Source organism: Thermobia domestica, chromosome 5, assembly GCF_964235325.1.
Source record: "Thermobia domestica chromosome 5, izTheDome1.hap1.1, whole genome shotgun sequence".
Lineage (NCBI taxonomy): Eukaryota > Metazoa > Arthropoda > Insecta > Zygentoma > Lepismatidae > Thermobia > Thermobia domestica.
The window spans coordinates 212,842,982-212,857,523 of record NC_137458.1 but is presented as its reverse complement, the minus strand read 5'-3'; the positions used below and the strand labels follow the sequence as shown (position 1 = coordinate 212,857,523).

Genomic DNA, 14,542 nt, shown 5'->3' with positions numbered 1-14,542 from the left:
AATCAATGAAAGCGTGGACACTACAGGGCCATTTTTTTCTTTAAAAAGGACGGTAATGTTATTCTTTATTTTTGTGGAATTGTTTGAAACCGTGATATGTTATGGATATTGTGATCCTGAGAAAAAGTCTCAATTTGCACAACCATAGCATCACTGACGTTTGGCCACAGCAGAGCCACTTTTTTTTTTTTAAAAAAAAAAAGGCTGAAGGTAACGCTATTCTGGATTTCGGTGTAAATGAATGAAACTGATATGTTGTAAGTGTCGTGAACTTGAGAAAAATTGTCTAAGGCTTTCCAGGGTTTTCATTTGTCCTTCAAGATGAATATCTGAATGTTGTTTATGCTTAAATGACGTTGGCCGCTACTCTTCCCATCCCTTTTCCAGATTGTGGGATAGGACTTTTCAAGGTTTCATACAATTCTATCCAAATTCGGGAGTATCTTTATCTTCTGCTGCTTTAAAATATGTAGTCCTGTAGTTGCCAAAAGGTCACTGATTGGTGGTTGTGCCTCTTGACACTTTTTCTCAGGATCACAATATCTACAACATATCACAGTTTCAAGTAATTCCACCGAAATCCAGAATAACGTTACTTTTAAAAAAAACAATGTTGCCCTGTAATGGTCAAACGGTCATTGATCGGTGGCTGTGCCTGTTGAGGCCTTTTCCAGGATTACAATATCTACAACACATCACGGTTTCAAGCAATTCCACAGAAATCTAGAATACCGTTACCTTCAGCTCTTTTTTAAAAAGGTGGCCCTGTAGTGGCCAAATAATCTGTGATGGATGGTTGTGCAAATTCAGACTTTTTCTCAGGATCACAATATCTACAACATATAATCGTTTTAAGAAATTCCACCGAAATCCAGAATAACGTTACCTTCTGTTTTTTAAAGTTGCCATGTAGTGGCCATACGGCCAGTGATTGATGGTTGTGCTTATTGAGACTTTTTCTCAGGATCACAACATCCACAACATCTCACACTTTCAGTCCTTTTCATCCAAAGTAAGAATATCACTATCTTCGGCTCCTTTTAAAAAAGTGGCCCTGTAGTGGCCAAACGGTCTGTGATTGGTGGTTGTGCCCATTGAAACTTTTTCTCAGGAACACCGTATCTACAACATACCACGGTTTTAAGCAATTCCACCGAAATCCAATTTACGTAAGGATTGTGCGGGGTCTTTTGTCATTTCGAAGGGGCATTGCCCCTGCAACCCTTTTCTCTCAAAAACGACAAAACTACTTGGAAGTCACCTGTGCATCGGTAGAGTTTCGTTTCTTTAAAGTGGCCCTTTTAAACAAGGGGACCATTTTCCGGAAGAAACAAAAAAACACAAGTCGATTTATTTTTGGTCTAGTATATATGTGCCAAATTTGAAGAAAATCGGATGAAGAGAAACTCTTGTGAAGCTATCTCCGTTGCACTTTCAGTTTTTGGACTTGACGGGTTTGTTCCCCAAAGTGTTCAATTGGTTATGTATTATTAAACCCTTTCGCAAAACACTCACCTTATTGTTTTCGAGGTTTTCCAGCAAGTACGTACAATGCAGTTTAACAAAATGCTTAGTTGAATGTGCAAATGAGAAGTGTACGTGCTTTGATGACCAAACTTTAATTAAATCCTTTGTATATTTTCAATTTCAGGATAGTAGCGACTCATCCTGGCGGGAAGAGGCACTAGAAATAATAGACGACATTGCCACAGACAACATGCGAACTCTGTGTGTAACTGAACAGTACCGATATGTATTCGTACATCTCGACGCTGGACGATACGATGAAGCTCGGCAAAAAGCCGATATGGCCGCTGATATTCTACAGAGCCTTGGTCTTGCACATCATGTCTGTAAGTAAACATTTCCTTTACTTATTTTACGCTATAACCTAGGTTCCAATTTTGATACATGCTTACCGCTTGTATGAATTCTAATATACTCAGCGTCAATTTAAAAGTACAAATACCGTACCACACAAGAGGCATGCACTCAGTTGTTGATCAGCTAACAGAAATCACTGTATACAATTGTTCTGTGGCCCTCGAGATCTGTCCTTGTGGTCCTCTTGGTGTAAATATTAGTTCAAAAGAGACGTGAAGGTACTTGTAAAATACAAATGGATTATGTATCATACACTACAGTTGAGAACTTAAACCGATATGGCTTATACAATTTAATAAAGTGAATATTATACAATTTCTTTTAACTTACATAGAACTTGTTTCGAACTTTTACTTTGTGAGAGATCCTGTGTGCCGCCACTACATTGAATGTTGTTTCGATTGTGTGGTGACATGGTGAACCCATGTTTCGTCAACAGTTTCGTCCAGGTTTCGAATTCCGGTGGGACCATATCTGATTTGTGTTTCATATAGAACTAAGAGATATACGAATAACATCATTGCTTAAAGAATACCCTTAACTCCAAACAAAATAGTCAGCAAGTGCTGTTTGGGAATCTTATGGGGCGTTTACACTTAGTCGATTTGCGTTCGATTCAGTTGAATTGACGTCACTTTCAATTTAATCGACCGTGTAAACGGGAATTCAACTTAATCGCTTGTTGATCGAAAGCGACTAATCGACTGGCAACTGAATTAAAAGACGTTTCTTTTTTCTGTGGTTGAAATAATTGAACACATCCATCGATCTGATTCGGCCTAGTTGCTTCGATTTAGTGGCAAATGCAGCGAGTCGATTTAGTCGTGCGACTAAATCGACCAAGTGTAAACGCCCCATTATGCAACCAAATCAACACTGAGATTCACCGGGTTGCCTATCCTCCAGGTATTTCCATATTTCCTCGGACACATCTTGTTTCTCGGAAAACTTTTGTTTTAAAATTGTGATTTGTACACTCCGTATCAAAAATTGCGACAGCTAACGCCGTGCAGTTATGCCACCCAATATACACATTCTTATTCCATAATCGTGTCAAATAAAGAGATCCCCTCTCTCTCCTCCTTTCTTTTCTCCCATACTAAAATTAGCTAACAACATGAGCGTAATTCTAATTTGAAACTACACATGTCTTAGTTTCGAGAAAATGAAATAACAAAACAGAGACGAAACAAGATTCATAGGTTGATGTAGGGAAAACCTCACACAACGAAATATTGTAATAATGTTTGTCTATTCTACAAAGATTCAGAAATGAGGCAGAGGGAGAGAGAGAGAAAGAGAGAGAGAGAGAGAGAAGAGGAGAGAAGAAGAAAAGAAAAGGGAGAACAGATAAAAATGTGGAATTCAAACATAGCAAGAAAAGAACCTAACATTATAAAGTTCCGTTTCCAGAAATCCAACACTAATATAGAAATAACGTTTTACATATTTTTTGAGAACTATTCAAATATATAGAGGATGTTTAAAAACATTCATTATGTTACTTTCATAACGGAGAGCATATGTCACTTTCATAAAATGAATAATATAGCTATCTAAGGTATGTGTTGTGCTATGTCCCCAGAATCACGGTATACAATATAGGGGTGATTTACGAAACAGTTGTTAGGCGGAACAGAAAGATGGCTAATAAAGAAAGCATAGGGGAAAATATTGAATGTTACCGAAATAAAAATGCTGTGCTGGATGTGTGTGATAACAAAAAAAGGAAGAATGAGGAATGAAAGAGTAAGGAAACACCAAGATTGTAGAGTCATCTAATAAGAATCTAGAAAAAAGACTGTAATGGTATGGCCATGTAATGAGTAAAACAAACGACTATGTGGTCAGAAGTGATGTCAATGGACTAAGGAAATAGATGGATGTGGTTAAGAATGACGATTTACAGAGGATGAATACGGAGCAGGGTCTTAGGGAAAAGATTTATTAGAAATTGATCGCACATAAATGGGAAAAGAGAGGGAGAAAGAACAAAAAATAGTATGGATGAAAGTATCCTGATTGATTAGAAACATTGAAGAGTCTTTTTATAGTTAACACGACGTGCTTACTCGAAGACAACTTTGAAGACGTATGAGAGGGATCATTGATGGAAGTGCTGTAAGATTGAATAATGCATAAGCATTGCAAAGGAATGTGTATATATGAGAAATTAGATTTATGTATGATAATTCAGCCGACGTTGAATATTTTTAATTATTGACTTGTGAGTGCTTGAGGAAGTATATGCACCTCCAGGTGGGACTTCTAAAGATATTGTCTGCTACATATTATTGTTACAAGACTGAATATAATAAAATCTAATATTTAACTTCGTTGGGTCTTACAAAATTATTTAAAATAGTGAAACACACTACTGAATAAATGTTTGACCATTTATAAATATGAACACAATAAGTAAACGTAAATATGAAGGTGCGGTCCCCATTCGGGCGACGCCAAAATAATCCTCGAGTAGTGTGAAGGTTAGACTTTATAATTGCATGGCATTGGAGCATTAACGCCGCACTCCGGCCCCTTTAATCTGTTTCAGGGATTAAACAAGGGCCTTACTATTGGTAGATATACTAAAACATCGCACGTCTTTCGTATATAATATACAAATATAGTATGTTTTGATATGGAATATAAAATTATCAAGTTTCAATTTTTAAATTTGCATCGATGAACTGTTTAAAGTTTTTGGTCTGTAATTCTTAGTGATTCAATTTCTAAGTCTGGTTATTCTGTGATTTCTTCGGCGAATGCTGACTGGTATGCTTTGTTCAAACACACACTTTGGTCGACGCCTTCGAAACTTTTCTTCTTATACTTAGTATTTTTAATATAATATTGTTTTATAACCTGTATCTCTAACATTAAACAAATTTATGATACAATTTAAACATATCAAAATTTGTATGAACATCTTGCCTAAAATGTAAATTATTACAATACTATATGCAATACTTTACAAAAGTTTTAAGCATGTACGTAAATTAATATCTCAATCAATACATTTGAGATTATTAGTTTTTACTCTTCTTGCTGATAAAGTAATTACTTTGTTTCCAGACTTATATTGTTCCAAGAAAAAAGTTCTCTAAATGTATTCGGTACTTTATTTTTAAATAAGAGCAGTATATTGTACTGCTCTTATTTAAAAATAAAGTACTGAATACATTTAGAGAACTTTTTTCTTGGAGAACTTTTATAATTATTGACTTGCAGAAAATATACGTGCTCATTACATTAGAACTATCCTTTTTTTTTGGTTATAATATTGGAAATTTCAATAAAGTAGATGGGCAATCTCTATTTATGAATAAGTAAGCATACATAATGTTTGAATATTACAAAACACCAAAAATCAATTACCATATTATTCATGAACAATATGAAAGAATAATGTTCGGGAGTAGATAAATACTTTCATGTTCTTACCATTAAATCCCTATCCGCTGCAGTTGTGAATGACCAATAAATTGGAAGAGTCTAAAATTTTTAAAAATGTGCTTGGTGTAATTATATAATTAACCCACCCTGCTGTAAATTAAACGCTCCACCGGAATCACATTAACATTTAATACTCAATTACGTCAACCACGCATTTAATATTTACATATGGAAAACGGAAATTAGTGATATGAAAACATAAATCCATAAAGCAGAAAAAAATGAAAAATCGGTATTGTGCAGAGGAAAGTATGGATTTTGTTAGATTAGTACTAAATGTATGTAAATGACCTAGGTGGTTCTTTAATTAGTGTAACTTCACTTCATATAGAAAAACAGTGATGGCAGAACACATATTGTTGTTGTTTTTTGGAGTTAAGCATCTTCTCTCTGAACATTGTCCACATTAAACGTGGATATGCAACTTAAAGTGAGATCCGAATCATATGTGGTCCGATCGGGAATCAAACTCTACTCTTCCACATCAAAGGTGATAATGCTAACTACTTTGCCAAAGGGGAGCTCACAGGATACATATGATCATGATGATGATGAGTCTCGTAATTTACATTAACTTGACTTCCTCGTTTCCAATAGGGGGCCGCAGTGGCTCAGTGGTAGAGCGTTCACCTCTGGTGCTTGGGGTCTCGAGTTCGATCCCAGCCCCGCCAAGTGAACTTTGTGGTGGACAAACACCGTGTGCGTGGGTTTTCTCGGGGTTCTCCCGTTTCCTCCCACTTTCTTCATTCCACCATTTCATTCATTTCTCATTATCACCGTCTCCTTTAGCCTAACCGGCATATCCGTGGGACGTTAAACTTAAAGATTTCATTTTTCGTTTCCAATAGTGCAATAATTTTAGAATACCTCAAGGTACTTTCTGATCTCTTTTGTAATTATTCTGTTTGATGTCAAGTTCCCATCATTCCATTAATCTTTGCCAATATGGAGTCAACACGACATTTCCAATCATGCGAAGACAATTCATGATCAAACTGGTCATACACGAACTCCCATCTATACTTCTATTGGATGGAGTATATCGTACAATCTAAAGATCAATCCATGCAAGATCATGGCCATAATTACTCTACCACCATACCACCAAAGCAGAGTATCAAGACACAGAGAAGTCCAACAAATGTATGTTTTACCGTTTAAGATACACTACTTTTACATACTACAAAAAAAAAACTATATAATATCTTGATGAAATATTTGCTAGCCATCTAACGTGAAAATTACCGCTAAATATAATCATGAACAAAGATTACTCCGAACACTTTCTAATGCCTTTGTTTTAGGACGTCCTGGAAACTCCAATACAAATGTGTTCTTAACGGGTGTTCTTCATGTCATACCTATCCTTACATATGGTTTAACACACAGAAGTTCTTTCTTTCTACGAAAAACTAAAGAACCTATGCTTTGTCTGTCTCCTACCTCATCTAATTGTGTAATTCCTTAAGAGATCTTTTTTTATGAACGTTTCAATTCTTTTTATACTTTTTTGAATCTCGAATATATTTTCTCAAGTATAATAATTACCATTTATAGAATCAACAAAAACATCTACTGGAAAGCAAAAAAAAAAAAAAAAACGATATTTAATACAATTAATTCATCCTCTTCAACACATTCTTCTACTTATATAGACGCATCCTTACACTTAATGGTTTCTATCTCCTCGTTGTCGAAATGTATGCTTCCTGCACTACCATTGCATCTGGCCATATTCTCCATTTTATATATAACTACTTCTATCATCGTGACTGGAACAAACGCCATAGATGCTGATGTTTACATTAAACCCCCATTTAATCAGAACTCCATCAATGCTCAAAGATTAATCTAAGTAAGTAAAACATAACTGAAATTTTAAAATAAATAAATATCGTTGACGATCTAACTTCATGTGGCACAACAAATTAACAAAATCATTTCACCGAACAGACTTTACTATCTTCTACTAGCTGGTAATATCCAATTTCTTTAATACCCTAAGAAAGTTATCCATATGAGGTAAATACAATACAAAAAATCTAAATTAATAATAAAAATCTGCTCGAATAACATTATTTCTTAAACAAACTTAAAATTATGTAAATATAATTTGTTCTATCCTCGGTTCACGGTATAAATGTTCTAATGAGGCTCGGCAATGACCTTCTATCTCCTGTATCAATCTCAATATTTCAATTAGTATAGAAAAGGATATTCTCCACAAGCCATACTACAATTAAAATATTTCTAGTTTAATTAAAACCCTGATCCATAAAGGCACAACGACATATCGTTTGCTACATTAGAGTAATAGCATGTGCGATTAATGCATTTCATGTGAATGCTGCAATACTTTTCATTATATATACAAAAGGAAGGCTTGTGCTTGAAATCCCTTTACAAATAACAATTCATCACGCTGATAAGAAAACGTTAATCACTTCCTTTGTATCGCATAGATTTTAAAATATTTTTTACGAATTTATTTTGCTCATATGTAGGTATAATACAGTAGTATAATAGTAACGTTTCGGAGAAAATCTTTCGACTTCAAGAATTTTGTACCAAATTACGTGGCGACTATAATTGAAAGGTTACCTTCGTTGCTTTGTATTGATTTGATGCAAAAATTCTTCCCGTTTTTTAAAAAATCTTAAAGAAACAAATGAAGTACACCGTACCGTTCTTTCTGATGACTTTTCTACATCTCTCCGGTAGCTGCATAATCACGCACTCATTGAAGCTTTGAGTTAGGCCTATTTGGAAGAAGAACTGATCCAGGTGATTTTTTGAAGTCTTCCAAGGAAATACTTTTTAGCATTCAAGCTCTTTTAAGTGATCGAAATAAATGGTAGTCAAAAGGCTTAAGGTCATGTAAGTATGGTGGTTGGACAAAAAGATCCCAGTCAAGTTGTAACAGTTTGTGTCGGATGGCCAAAGACAAGAGGTATAGCATTGTCTTGATGGAACACAACACCCTTTCTAGTGGCTAATTTAGGGCGTTTAAGGCCGATTGCTCGCCTTAATTCACTGATTTGGGAACATTATTTCTCCAAATTAATGTAATCGCCTTGACGCTGTTGACTGTTTCATTCCAAGAATTTATCCGACTCTCAATTTGTTTTATACTGATTACTTTCAATTACGACCAGTATTTCGTGACTGTCAACCTTGGACAGTCGTTCCGAATGTAGTGCATTACTAATATTAAAATTGTTTTCAGGAAACGTTCTGAACCAGTTACGGCATAAAATCGTCAATAGATCTTCACCGAAGAGGCACATATTTTCTTCTGCGTCTGTGAATCATTCTTGCCTTTGCAAAAATAAAACAGCATGACATGGCGAAACTTATGTTTATTTTCTGCCATTGCTCATGCTGCTCAAAATATAACACAACCAAATCACTCAATTTTTTCCCAGTATACGCACAGAAGTTCCATCTGTCTCACAACAGCAACATTTTTCACATGAATTACCAAAAACTTCAGGTTTATACATCAATACCATCTAACATCAAAAGCAACAAAACGCAAACTTAATCCCGGATAGCGAATTTGAAGGTTGAATACGTGTATACTGACTAGAATTTTGCAGGGCTTTCTCTTTCTCGTACTCATTGGAAAAACCTTGCTTGGTACTCCTAAATATAGACCTTGGCTGACTTATGTCTGAGAATGCCTTCCCAATTACAGTTCTCAACTAATGTTTCCGCTGAAGCTCCGAGAATCCTCATTGAAGATCTGAACAGGGAAAATATGTTTTTAAAACGTGAGTCGCAACAATCCTGACTACATTATTGTGACACAGAATAGAATAACAATCCTTTGCTTTAATGGTATCTAACCTTCGAATTTCTTAAGTCTTTGTTAAATTTAATATATGTACCTCAGAGATAAACTAAACCAGCTCATAAACTCATAATTTTACGAGACAAGCAAGAAACTACTTTTAAGCAAGAACATATGGAAATATTATTTAAGTTTATTAAATACATACAATGTACTAAATGGTTTTAAAAGTACAAAATTTTAGACATATTTCCTATCATATTTATGTCATAAAGGTTATATTTATTTTTTGAAACAACGATTCTATGAGTGTAAATTAAAATGATTTAGAACACTTTACCACAAAATGTCACTTCTGTTAAATATTGCCATTGAATTATAGCTTGTACTAAAAATATGTTCGGGAATACCATCAGCCAAACTACAACATATCATATTTCTGAAAAGGCAGTGCAATTTAAAATAAATAAAAAGTACGGGCTACTACCCCACTAAACTTTCTGGTTCCGATTCTTTAAAATAACTCATGTGTTGCAGTTATTAATGAAACATTTTCTTGTGAAATACAAACAAAATTGTAAGTTGTTTTCTGAAAATTTTGCCCAAAGACAACTCTCCCCCTAAAGTAAACTACCGCTTATAGATTTTCCATAATAAATGATTATGCCAAATGTTAAAGCTATTAATGAAATATTTGTTTACAAAATTACATCAAACTTTCATGTGTCATATTTTACAAAACTCAAAAAAGTCACCTCAAGAGTAAGTTATTCCTTGTAGATATTCTTGGAAGTGATTTATTCAATATTATAGGAATATTAACACAATCGCCTGAGTCGTTTTTGAAAAAAAAAATAATCTGAAAAGAAACTCACCTCCAAGAGTAAACTATCTCTTTTGAATTCTTTTCGTAATATAATAGAGATAATTTACGCAATATAATAGAGTTATTAATGAAATAGGAACAAAATCGCCTGTGTTGTTTCTGAGAAAAGCGTCCGAGAAAAATTCATCTTAGGAATAATCTATCCCTCATCGAGTTTTCAGAGCAAATGAGTTATTCCAAGTTATTGATGAAATATGAAAAAAATCCGGTTTAGGGACTATTTTCCTCTCATTTGCATGATTTTCTGCTGTGTTATCATGGTTGTGTGAGGATTGGCATTGTCATGATGGAGTTTGATGATCTTGGTCTCTTGGTCTGGAGAGTACGTTGTATCTTATCCAGTGGCAAACAATAACTCTTCTTGTTATCTGTGGAGCCATATTACAAGAAGTCTATGAAAATGAACCCTGAAAAAGATAGCCACAGTTTAATGGCCTGATCTGGAAAGTTTAGGTTTGTTTAAACCACTGCAATCAACGTTAAATACTGGCGTGGTCTAATGTGTGATCGTCAGAAACCAGAAGTAACTTCCTATGAATTGACGTGGCTGATTCATCATCAGTTTTGAAGAGAAACTCCGTCAACGACAGTTGTCCTCACGTCTACTTCAGTGTCCATTGTGGTTTACCTATGCACAATAAGAAACAACAATTATTACTATTTTGAAGCCAACGCATCGAAGTATGTTCACTTAAATTTCGTCATCTAATAAAAATAATATATCGATCTGTGCAAAACTTATTGAACGCTCTTGTATTTAAGTACACGAAAGAGAATTCTTTTCTGTTAAGCTTTCCTTAGAGTATAGAATTCGAGGATCATTTTTTCGTACTTGAATGTGAATATTTTTTATATATAGATGCGTATTCACTCCCACCTTTCATGCAAGGACACAAAAGACTTAAACAGTATTCATATAATGCCTTAAAGTTTTTGAAATCTTCCAACTCTATACTGAAGATGGTAATGGGACTAAATTGTTTACAACTTTTAACTAACTATTTCAAATCCCAGGTTTTCATTATATAAAAAAATGGGTGAGCATTTCTAGCACGTTAAATAGTGATATGTTGGAAATCTGCTCCCAAGTGAGTGTGCCCCTAAGGGAGTCATGCATCAACCATAAGTACAAAGAATCTATTACCTTGTTTCGGTTTTGATCAGCGCAATTGTCAGATCATAATGTTAGTACTTCAACGTCACAATTCGAACGTTAATTTTCTGCCCATTTGCACAGCCCGAAAGCCATTTTATTAGCACGTTTTTCATCTTTTGTTTTTATCCCACATTACGCAATATAATTTTTTGCTTTGTGCTTTCATAAATTGTATAGGTAACTAAAGGTTCATTATTTTTAAATTAAAATTGAAATGAATATTATCATCATTGTAAATGTAAACTATTTCAAGTCTGACTTGAAATACAATGCTTTCAAATAAAGGTATTGGAAAATAGTATATTCTACCTAGTATAGTTTTCCTTTAATTCAAGTGCTGAGTTAGATTAGTTGTAAAGTTACTATTTTCTATGTTTGTAGAAATATGACGTCCATTACTCTACCACTATAAAGGGCATACTTTAATTATTATAAAAGTATTCTACCTGAATTTCAACCAAGAAAATGACTTAGCATAGTCTACCTCTGATGTACAGATATTTTAGTCACTAACTAATTATAATATCTAGCACGCGACTTCAATTTATTTCATCATTATCGTTAACAAGTCTAACTTTCCAGCGTTGATTTAAATTTTTAACTACAATGTTTGAATCCTATAATTAAATTAATCTTGCAAGGATTTTTCTATTTGTAACACACATTCAGATTCATCATACACTTCTACAAATGTACCAAATCATATGCAAATATAGTAATATTGTAAGTTTTTCCATTACAATGCAACTCTTATACAATTAGAACACAAGGGTTCTAATTATACAGACGGAAAGGTGTGGTTAAATACTTATTTGATTTTATTTGTGAGGTACGCTGGCCAAATACGGTACTGTTTGTTATAACACATCGAGTGCAACTATATTTCACAGAATCGCTTAAGGATGTAATTATGAAAACTTAGCATTTTAGAAAACAATATGGAATGAATTGGAATGAACACTATGGAATTCTGTGAAGTATTTAGAGAAACAAATACACCATAATTGATTTATATCACAATATAATCATTGCGCATTTCTCTCATATAAAGATAACATAACATTGGAAGGAATTTCTATTCCTTAATTTGAAAGAATTGATCAAGAGATATTATGTTTGTACCTGATGAAGATATTGCTAAGATATTGAAACATTACTTGTTTAGGTTATGCGTGTTCAGAATTAGTCCCAGTATATTGTAATATGTACACAAGGTCCAACAATAGGGAACAGGACCCTTCGTCACATCGCCAAAAGAAACGGACACATCACCAAAATAAACAGATAGATACTTCGTGGTAATACTAAAAGGTCATATTGTCAAAAGAATCGGTACTTTCGTTACACAGCCACATCGTGGAAAGAAACGGTCATTCCCTCAAATGAACACTTTGCTAAAAGAAACGAACGTTAAAAGCATGAAACAATCAGTTCGTCAAAAAGTCATTTTCTCAAAAATGAAAAATGATGGCTATATCATCAGAAGACTCGGTCACATTGTCAAATGGTCACTTCGTCAGCCGGCCATCATCTCAAACGATTACATTTTCAAAAAAAAAACACTCACTTCCTGAAACGTATAGTTTGTCAAAAATACAAGATTTTCGCTCCGTTAAATCAATGCTTCAAATACTGAAGGAAGTTGGTAACACAGAATCACTGTGCACTTTACTTAAACAAATAAAAATTGTAACACGCTATTTAACGTAACACGTGTTAGACGAAGATCTGGACTATTAACCTTGATGGGCACAGCATTTATAGTAGGGTTTATCTTTCTCCGTATTAAATTAGTGTCAAATTCGGTTGTGAGTGCTTTCAAACTAATAAAGATAGATCAATATGTTATTTAAAAATCAAAAGAAAGCATTCTTTGCATTAGCATTCTTCAACTGTAATTAGTTACTGAATTCTTTATCCAAATTACCCCCGTCTCCCAGTTGATTACAACATATTTTGAGATCGATATTTGTTTACGAAATACGAACGAAAACATTATAGCTGCTATTGAGAAAATCGTTCAAAATCGCTCATTTACATCGGTGAACTAACCGATCGTGATTTTATTAACAAAATTAATTAACTGTATACAACAATATATATTGTTGGATTTGTAATGAAATATAAACAGAATCGTTACAATGAGTAAACAAAATAAGAATAAGAATAATTTTTATTTTTTGATTTTTAAACTACTCTTATTTCGGTGTATAAGAAAGTATGAAAATCCTTCTCTGGAGAAGTCTACAGACACCTTAAGTTAAAAATTGGATTGAATGATATATAATCTAAGTATTACAAATCGCTATCGGACATCCAAAAGTGTGTAAGTGCTATCGGACATCCAAAAGCATTTTTTTTTTAAATATTGATGGATTTAGGAAAAGTACACACCCATTGAAATATCGAATTCGACTTTTGCGGTTACAAGTATTTCTGCCTTCATCTTATTGTTGTTCGAAAATAATTAAATTAGAAAAGAAACGATTTCTCATTAAATTTTCCTCTTGTTTCTTGTTACGTTTCTATCACAATGTTCAGCCAGAAGAAAATATTAGCTTTATCAGACTTGGCTAATTTTCACTATTTAATGGTTTTAATCCAAATTAATTGTTACATACCAATAGGGTAATGACTTGAAAACTTTTTATCATTTAATGCGAGGAATGATATACTTTTATTCTCAATCCGACTCGTCCTTTGAAATCTCTTCACTCACCGGAAAGAAAACACTCTGGGAGTACATGGGAGAAAGCAAGCATTCTCTAAGCTTTATTCGTGGTGCAGAATTTTCGTCAGCTTGTTTTTCTTCATTATCTTGTCGGTGATCAGGAAATTTTACGCCTGTAACTTACCAAGCCATTAATTAAATTTCAGGAGCCTTAATTAATGTACATCCTCACTTCTATGAGATTATCTACTCGTTATTATTTGCTCCAATAGTTCATTTATGAAGAATGTAAAGTAATATGCATTTTTGTCGATGTACATATATGTATATCCGTTATACAGGACATTCTTTCAGGCTATTATTTATCTTTTCGGAAGTTTAATTCCTTAAATAATTTTCCGCTTATTTGAACTTAAATACAATTAACTAAAGTAAAAAGAACAATTTCAAAGAGAAAGAAGAACAAAATAATTAGACTATTCCAATTGCACTCATTTTAATTTTATTGTGTTGAAGGTGTAACTTAGCGTGTTACCGTGTAACTTCTTTTTAAAAGTTGATACTCTGGAAGCAAGGCAATATAGATTACTAATATGATGCTTTAGCCTTATGTTTAAGAGAAAAGCATTTTTAGATCCTAAAAAGCTAGACTGGTTTCGTTTTTTTTTTTTTTTTTTATTTCTAGTTCCTTAAATC

The 14,542-nt window shown here is 33.7% G+C and overlaps 1 protein-coding gene across 1 annotated transcript in view; it reads left to right on the top strand.

Annotated features, from left to right (window-relative positions):
* The window catches only part of LOC145686391 (putative G-protein coupled receptor CG31760), an 890,751-nt gene that overhangs the window by 653,583 nt on the left and 222,626 nt on the right, over positions 1 to 14,542 (top strand). Inside the window, exon 4 of the mRNA XM_081759667.1 lies at positions 1,652 to 1,853. Within this exon, the coding sequence (XP_081615793.1) occupies positions 1,652 to 1,853 (202 nt within the window). The remainder of the gene's footprint in view (positions 1 to 1,651; positions 1,854 to 14,542) is intronic.